At 37.4% G+C, this 8,404-nt stretch overlaps 2 protein-coding genes across 2 annotated transcripts; one reads left to right on the top strand and one right to left on the bottom strand.

Moving 5' to 3' along the window:
* The first annotated feature begins 470 nt into the window (after positions 1 to 470).
* phf23b (PHD finger protein 23b) lies at positions 471 to 5,596 on the top strand. Its single transcript, XM_079867471.1, has 5 exons — positions 471 to 979; positions 2,153 to 2,184; positions 2,268 to 2,360; positions 3,316 to 3,919; positions 4,081 to 5,596. Exons 1-5 carry the CDS (start codon positions 952 to 954, stop codon positions 4,272 to 4,274), a joined length of 951 nt encoding a protein of 316 aa, XP_079723597.1. The 5' UTR covers positions 471 to 951; the 3' UTR covers positions 4,275 to 5,596.
* A 101-nt stretch (positions 5,597 to 5,697) lies between these two features.
* On the bottom strand, positions 5,698 to 7,108 carry LOC307156209 (uncharacterized protein). The gene is made up of 5 exons (XM_079867472.1): positions 7,017 to 7,108; positions 6,675 to 6,773; positions 6,328 to 6,524; positions 6,036 to 6,099; positions 5,698 to 5,951 (listed from the first exon to the last, which is right to left on the bottom strand). Exons 2-5 carry the CDS (start codon positions 6,771 to 6,773, stop codon positions 5,922 to 5,924), a joined length of 390 nt encoding a protein of 129 aa, XP_079723598.1. The 5' UTR covers positions 7,017 to 7,108; the 3' UTR covers positions 5,698 to 5,921.
* Between the last annotated feature and the right edge of the window lie 1,296 nt (positions 7,109 to 8,404).

The following is an 8,404-nucleotide window of genomic DNA, read 5'->3' as shown; positions in this document are numbered from 1 at the left end:
GAAGAAGAGGCGTTTCCTGTGAACCAATGCTTTCTAAGCCCCTTAGCGCCCCCTTTCCATGTAAAATGGTTATTTCATAGCAAACAGCTTCTAGCCATTCCTCTGGATTAGGTTCAATGGGAAAACGTCATTGGCAACCGACAAGAACAGGAAAGTAAAGCCTGTCTAACTACTGATCTTACTTTGATTGAAATGTCCACATATCTGCATAGAAGGATGATAGTTTATAAATGTATTACTATTAATTGAATCATGTGCACAATGCAAACACAAACCATAAGATTTGCAACAGATATACTCAATTTCCCATAAAAACAGCGACTAGCGCAATGAATCATGGGCATTGTTGTTTATTTGTCATTGCATTCAGTGCAGTCTGTCGGAAAATCTCATTGGTTGAACTACATTTCCCATTAACACTTAGGCAAATTTTTACATCGCAACGGCAATTTCACCGCAAGGGGTTTCTTGAGTCAGTTGACATCGTCGACTTTGGTGAGGCGCGCCGGAGGCGACACGCACACGTAATTTTTTTTTTTGGGAACTTTGGTCGTTTTCCCCCTTCGTCAAAAAGGATAATAGCCCGAACGTAGAGTTTATTTATATTACTAACATTCGTTTGCCAAAAAAAAAAAAAAAAAATGCTGGATCCTTGGTTTTATTATTGGTTCTTTTTCACTTGGTGGTCCGTTAGGTAATAGAAGCTGGATTATTTTTGCAACGCTACTTGCTGACCAAAATTAAGTTAATTAATCCTTCCAGGGACTCAAGATCCAGCGATATTCCATTGGATCCGTTTGTAAAACGAAGTAAAATCGTCGTACAAGTCATTCTGATGCCCAGCTAACCAGACTATAGCTGGTCAGCCGGGGCTTGCTGCGCCCAAGCCGGGCGAAGATTGACGCTGCTTGGTGTCATCCAACTGAAGAGGATCGAGTTTATTAGGCGACAATGCTTGAAATAATGTCCGAGCACCAAGGTAAGGAAAAATCTTGACTTTGATTTTAAATATTTAAACTTTAACCATGTTGTGAGCAACACCCATTAACGATCGGTTTTAGCAGAGTCAGCTAACGTTAGCAGCTTTAGCAGTTAGCAGCTTTAATACTGTAGTAATTTAACATACTCTTTAGTTTATAAGTCTGCTTTCTCTAATAATCCTGATTCATTGCCAGTCACTCTGTAGTGTATGATCGTGGTAATGTAGTAGTGGACATTTTACTTGCGCTGACGAGCTGGTTCACACAGGGATTGGCCAAGTTGCTATCTTGTGCAATGGAGTAAAATTAGTCGAGTTGATTGTAACGTTAGCTAGTCGTTAAGCAGTGACTCGTATGATTCAAAAACATTGCTGATGTCCAGCCACTGCTTTCTGTTTAAATGATTTAATGTGCACGTTTCCAAACCCGCAGTTACGCATCGTTGCGCATTTCGTCTTCGCCAAGTAACATTTAAACCAGCTCTGTTTTTAAAGTAACGTTAGTTGCTGCTGTTGATCATTTTAACCCGATGCCAGTTGAATGCCTTTTGTTTAATACACAGTTCGGTGTTTTATCTGATATTTTTATACCGTTTAAGACAAAGATGTTGCCTTTTAAATACAGGTCACTGTATTGTGCTTAGCGTTGTAACGTTAGCATTTCGCTGCCTGACTGTAACCCATTGTTTTGCCGCGGTAAATGTATTGTCGATGGTGTCTGATCTCCTCTTAGCACTTATTGATTTGTTTTTTGTAAATACTCCATAATCAACCATTTATGATTTTATAAGAGTTTCCAAACCAGTGAAGTTGTCTTGACTTGTTTCGACGTCGAGCATTAATGCTTAAGCCACATGCTGCTGTTGCGTCCTTTTCCCTTTATCACCAGTTTAGCTTACTGTGTATGTCGCTAAATTAGTCTAGTTTTCCTCAAACCGTGTTGGATGTTGGATGTAAAATGGTGCTTTGCGCACTTGAATTTTACGCCTCGATCAACAGGGTGTCGCGAGGAACAGCACAGTTAGCTAGTTAGCTTTCCGTCGAAAACGCACTTTTTACCAGGTTTGTACGACTGAAAACGACACGAATCGACTCCGTACAACGTTCTTTCGTTCAAACCTGTTGTTTAGCCACGAATTAATGGTATTCTTTCCCCTTCTTTTTGCTACATAGATTCATTACTGAAGTGCAAAGCAGAGACTCTGGTAAGTCGAACAAGGAAATAAAAAATTTCACCCTACAGATGGCAGTGCTTGTCCCAATGCTAATGATTGATGTTCATGTCCAGCCATCAGAGAGAAGAAAGAGGACAGTGGAGGACTTCAACAAGTTTTGCAGTTTTGTTCTTGCATATGCAGGTTACATCCCTTCTCCAAAGGAGGTAAGAATGGAGCATTGTTTCACATATATGTGTGGTTTTATGTATCGAAGCCCTTGCAAAATTCTTGTTCCCAAAGACCTCCGAGGGCTGCAACATTTTGACATCCATTTCAGGGCATGGAGCCTGTACTAATGTGCTAGGTAGGGTTGCACCAGCCATCATAAGTCTCTCAGGTAAAACAAGAGCTTGTTGGCACAATTCAGTAAATCTGTTATTTAACTCCAACCGTTAGGTCTAAGGCTTCTGTAAATATTTAGTTCATACTTGGAGTTCCTTTAACTAAGTTTATTGGTGCAATGCAAAAGTATTTAGGTGTGGGCAAGTTGTAACTTTGTGCCTCCTTGTCAAAACTAGGCTCAGTTGTAACTTGTGCACAGTTGATGCAACCAGTCTCTTGATTGGTAGAGATCAACCTATAATTGATTTTTCAGATGATAACTAAGTTGGAAAATCTAGCAGTTCGCTGATTAATTGGCTGATAGTTTTTAAAGTCAGGAGTTAAAAAAAAAAAAAACAGTGTTGAATTTTTATGAAATTAACAATGATGACCAGCAGATGATAACAGTGATAACCTGCAGATTTACCGAGTGCAACCCAGGGGTGTCCTGTCCTGCTCCTGGAAGGCCACAGTCCTGCAGAATTTGGCTACAACCCTAATTTAACACATCTGCACCAAGGTAATTAAGGTTTTCAGGATTACTAGAATCTTCTGGGCAGGTGTTTTGGGACAAGTTGGAGCTAAACTCTGCAGGATGTTGGCCCTCCAGGATCAGGATTGGGCACTCCTGATTTAACCTGTACTGTCAATGTGCATTTTCCTTTGAATGTCCTCTTGAACTTTTGACTGGTCTTTTGAACCTGTATTTCTAGATGTCAGTGATGGCTTTGGTGTTTTGATTCCAAATTTCATGCGATCCATCCAGATTGAGATTTGTGTGCCCGTTTCTGTCGGCAGGAAAGGCCATGGTCGGCAGCATCCTCCAGTTCTCCAAATAACTCTGGTGCTTCAGGAGAAGGCAGTGTTTTAGGCGGAGCGAGTTCTAACATGGCTCCCAGCTGGAGTCACGGCACGTCGGACTTGCACACCATCCACACCTTCGTTCGCAAGGCTCGTGCCAATAAGAGCAACAAGAGTATGCGGCGGCTCTCATCTGACAGTGCCCTGATGGACAAAATGCGTTTAAAAGACTCTTTCTATGAGGACCAAGTGGCCAGCAAAGCTGAACGCAAAAAGGACAAGAAGCTGAAGCGTCTTTCTCTAGGTTCAGGCGCTGGCAGTAGCAGTAGCAGTGGTGGCGAGAAACGTGCAAGGATCAAGCGCAGTAAAAACCCCAAACAGTCCAAAGCCCTTAAGAAGCTTAAGAGCTCGGCCCACAGCGAGTCAGACTCTGAGAATGGTCTCGGCCATGGAGAGGAGCATTCAGACCCGGGAGCAATGACTGAGCGTAGACTACAGGCACAGGTGAAAGAGGAGAAGGAGGAGGCCACCCAAGAGGCGGATATGAGCTCCAGTGAAGGCGAGACTTGGATAGCGGATGAAGACATAATGGTGGAGTCAGGTTAGTTTATTAGGGACCGAGGAAGATTTAGATCAATTGTTTGTGTGTGTATGTATATATGTATATATACACACATATAATTTTTTTTATGTGTAGGACTTAGTTTTTCTTTTGTTTTATATATATATATTTTATTTATTTTATATATCTTTTCCTTACAGGGGACGATTCGTGGGATTTAATCACCTGTTACTGCGGTAAACCCTTTGCAGGACGGCCCATGATTGAATGTAGTCAGTGCAGCGTGTGGGTGCACCTCTCTTGCGCCAAAATTAAGAAGTCTAATGTGCCTGACATATTTAATTGCCACAAATGCAGAGACTCTCGGCGGTCAAGTCAGAAAAAAGACACTTAGATGAGGGTGTTCATTCCCTCCAAGCTCTGAATGTTCCCGGTTCTCCAGTTTTTGTATCCGACACCATTTTCAGTTTCAAAATCCTTTTTTTTTTTTTTCTACTTTCTTTGCATTTCTAGTTTTGGCAAATAGTTACTCATTACATTTTGCAGTCAGAGGTCTCAAATACAGATGGAGAAATAATGTTTGAATTAATCTCTTACCTCCTGAGTTGGTATTTGACCACGAGTAGTGTGAATTCTGTTTGGCTCAAATGTGACGGCTCGTTAACTATCCTTTTGTCACATCAAATTGACATTTGTTTGAAATGATTGGCTGGCACTATTTTCCTTTGTGGGAAAAGTTAGAGGGCACTGTTTCCACCCTACAGTTTCCACAAATGTATACTATTTTGGTTGTATTGATAGTACAATTTAAAATAGTCTACTAAAAATAAAATAAAACTATTCAAATTACAGGAAAATGTTGTCATGAATTTGCCAAAGATATGATATGAGAGATTGTTGACACCACTGCTATTAGAAAATTCATTATTTTCTTAGTGAACTGTCCAATTGATCGTTTTTGTTTAATTTGGATAAATGGCTTTTTTTGAAGAATAGTAGATGTATTGTGTTAGTCTGAATGCCTTTCCTGTTGGTGATCATACACCCTTTTAATTGATGTTTATGTCACACCCAAATGAACTTCAGTCAGCTAACATATATTAGATGATCAAATATAAAGAGCTATATGAGTCATTTAAGCAGGGAATCCTTTCAGTTGCAATTATTGATATATCAAACATTAATTTCTTCTAACTCTACTGGTAATGTACAGTATGTTAACCCATGTACTTTGTCGAAGAATCTATCAGAACTGTTCAGTCTTTAATCACTTGCACAACATAGTGTTATTTTTTTTCAATGTGTTAAAGAGATTTTTGGAAGATTTCAGTTTAATAAGATGTGAAGGCTTAGATTTAGGAGCTTTGCTGAAGCTGTCTTCGAATGGAATGGTTGTAATTGTTTTCAGGAATTGTTTGGGGGTTTTAAACTCTGAGAACTGGTGAAGATTACTCATTTATGCTAAGAGCTCTTTCATTTGAATTAGTTTGGAGACTATTGTTTGGATTTTTTTGTTGTTTGTTTGTGAAGCAAGGGGGACTGGAAATCCCCATAAACCGAACATCTCTTGCTTAATGTTTCAGTCTGTAAATAGCACAGATTTTGAGAAGTGTACATATGTGAAAGCGAAGAGAAAAGCAAAGCAAAAGGTATATTTTTTGCATCTGATATCATTTTCTTTAACTACCTGAAGAAATAAAACTTTTCTTTATTGGGCTTTGAATGTCTTATTTTCCTAATCTAGCTTATTTGAATTCACAGAGACATGATGCATTTTAACATAAGTTGAAAGAACATTAGACAAGACTCAGTAGTTTATCCATTAATGTTTTATTTTGCAGCAACACCAGTACAGCGTCTGTCAGTTTGCACCCCACTAGAGGGAGCTGATGAGTTAATATTCATAAAACATAAATACAAATAAATAAGTCACAGTTCATAAACCTGAGATGCAATGACTTAATAGAAACCAAAAATGAACTAAAACTACACAACATATTATATTGTCATTTTTAACGGTATATGCAATCTGTCAGCTTGATCACTTTGCGTCATACTCTCCAGGTGCCTCCTAAGGAAAAAAAAAAAAAAAAATTAGTCTTTACTTCAAATGTATGCAGCCAAGCCACCTTGGTTTTCTCTTGTCTGAAAATACCTTTCTTTTCCAAGTAGACAAGTAGGAGCTGCCAATGGGATCCAGAGGAATAGTGATCCTCCTCCTAATGGTGGAACAAATGTAGAAAAAGTGTGAATTTGGGCTTAACATCATAGAATAGCTGCTACAGAGAACTAAGAGTTCCAAAAAAAAAACTTGAAATCAATTTACAAATTGTAAAATAAATAGAGATTAAAAATAATTAAATTATATTTAACAAAATTATTTCAAAACGTTACATTTAATGGAATAAATACTTAAAATAACTGCATGCGTAAAGATTCCAACTGACCTCTTATCCTTGTTTTTGCGGCGGTTGCTGTTTGCTGGTTGCACGTTGATATGTTCCAAAGGGGAAAAGAAGGCAGGAGACTTAGCCGGATTGGGATCCCAGTCCCGAGTCATTTCACCTTCATTTCCTGGGAACAAGTCTGCCAGATCAGAGAGCTCATAGATGTGTGACATCTCCTGATCCGACCTGTGATTGCTCTGCAGGGAATTAGATGCATTTTTAATATATCTGATATATTTTAAAATGTGTCTATTTCAATGCTGTATTAAAACACATCAGAACTGTATATAAATGTGTATTGTGTTGAGAAGAGGATAAATGAAGCGTATAAGTAATGTGATATTTACTCTTTTCATTCGCAGTCTGTCTGGTATCAGGAAAGCATAAAGCTCGTCCATCAAGAAGTAGACAACCAGAATAAGTAGCAAACACCTGGAGCACATCATCTGAGGGTACAACATCACACCAAATATTATATTGAGGAAAGTTATTTAAAATATTTGCTTTAACAATAAACTCTTCACAGTGAGCACAATCAGCTGATTGGAAGTTGTTTCAGACTTTTAGTTCACACAGAGTTTCTGTTGGCTCCCATTGGCCACGTGTTAAGAAAAATGTGGCAAATTCAGCTCAATAATTAGGACAAAATTCAGAATCTAATAAAAGTATTTTGTGTTTCTCATATTTACCTTCTTGGTGAATTCGTCTGTCCTTTCTTCAGGGGTTGTTTGACAATCCTGCTCTGTCCTGTCTTGACTGTGTATGTTGCCTTGCCGTCCTCTTTGTCAAGGGCATGTGTGTTTTGGGTATTTGTAGACCTGAAGCTGGGGTGGGTTTATATAGGATGACCAGGAGATTATGGATAAAGGGAGTCGGTGTGTCTAGCATGACTTCACCCACCCTCCAAAAAGATTAGAACATGATAAAAGCATCATTTTGGTTGTTGTTAAAATGTTCTAGTTCAAACTCAGGTTAACAAGTTGACAAGACAATATCTACTTCGAGGGCACCCTGAGAATATTATGAGAGACTTAAAAGTCAGTATTTCATAAGGACATGTGTGGGATATTCTTATGTTTCATAGTATGCACAATACATAAACTATTGATTCAAAATGTATATACATATTTACATATCACCCTGAAAGGTGTGTAGGGCTTTAATTTAGCTATATTGTGTTAACTCCTAATTAAACAATTTTGTAAGCAAATGTGACAATATGATTTCTGCACTTGATTTTCAAATTCTGATTGGCAAAGAAAACGTTTTAAAGGGTTCTGTCAGGCACTTCATATTACCTTTTAGAGGTTCCAATCATGGCAGTATTTTATGGATTTCATTTGAATTAATTTATTAATTAATAGAGTTTTGATTAATTTCTTTATTTTAATTACATTTTGTGAAGTAGCTAATAAAAATATTTCAAAAAAATCATTTCAATAATCAATAGAAATCAAAATAACCCATTAAACATGCAGCATTATTCACTCATTTAACACATTTCTCCATTGAACCTATTGGGCATAAATGGTTCTTCAAAATTGAGTCAAGAACTGTAGGGTTCAATGTTATGACCAAAATCTGACAAATGGCTGATATTAAAAATCTACCATATATTTTTGAAGTATATTAATAAATATTCACAAAATAAATTAAAAATAAAACATTAAAAATGTAAATTGATCATATGCTACAAGTGAATTTAGGCAAGTGGACATTCATTTTGGGATTTTCAAAAGTTTGTAATTATTAATTAGTGTTTTTAAAGAATTTTATTAGTGATTTTAAAATGTAAAAATGTATAATTGATTTTTTTTTTTTAAAGTGTTAAACGAGTAAATGTAATCCAAATGTAAAAATGTGAGAAACTAGCATATATAGTTTAACATGTCAACCGATATAAAATGAATCTCTAATATCTGCTTATAATGGTTATGGTTCTGATATTATGCATCACTAGTAATTTTATGAGACGACATGCAACCCTGTGCATTTTAGCTAGTTGACATTCATACAAATTCTGAATGTTCGGTCATTTGGAGACTCTGTGTGTGGCCTGTTCAGGTATCAGATAATC

This window comes from Squalius cephalus, assembly GCF_949319135.1.
Source record: "Squalius cephalus genome assembly, chromosome: 3".
NCBI lineage: Eukaryota > Metazoa > Chordata > Actinopteri > Cypriniformes > Leuciscidae > Squalius > Squalius cephalus.
This window is presented reverse-complemented; position numbering and strand designations above follow the sequence as displayed.

Excerpts from the sequence above, each read along its gene's own strand:
- LOC307156209 (XM_079867472.1), bottom strand. The coding sequence starts at position 6,773 with ATGATGTGCTCCAGGTGTTTGCTACTTATTCTGGTTGTCTACTTCTTG. Across the intron at positions 6,525-6,674 it reads ACAGACTGCGAATGAAAAGA|AGCAATCACAGGTCGGATCA; the intron begins GTAAATATCACA and ends AATTCCCTGCAG. Across the intron at positions 5,952-6,035 it reads TGTCTACTTGGAAAAGAAAG|GAGGCACCTGGAGAGTATGA; the intron begins GTATTTTCAGAC and ends TTTTTTCCTTAG.
- phf23b (XM_079867471.1), top strand. The coding sequence starts at position 952 with ATGCTTGAAATAATGTCCGAGCACCAAG. Across the intron at positions 2,185-2,267 it reads AGTGCAAAGCAGAGACTCTG|CCATCAGAGAGAAGAAAGAG; the intron begins GTAAGTCGAACA and ends GTTCATGTCCAG. Across the intron at positions 2,361-3,315 it reads ACATCCCTTCTCCAAAGGAG|GAAAGGCCATGGTCGGCAGC; the intron begins GTAAGAATGGAG and ends TTCTGTCGGCAG.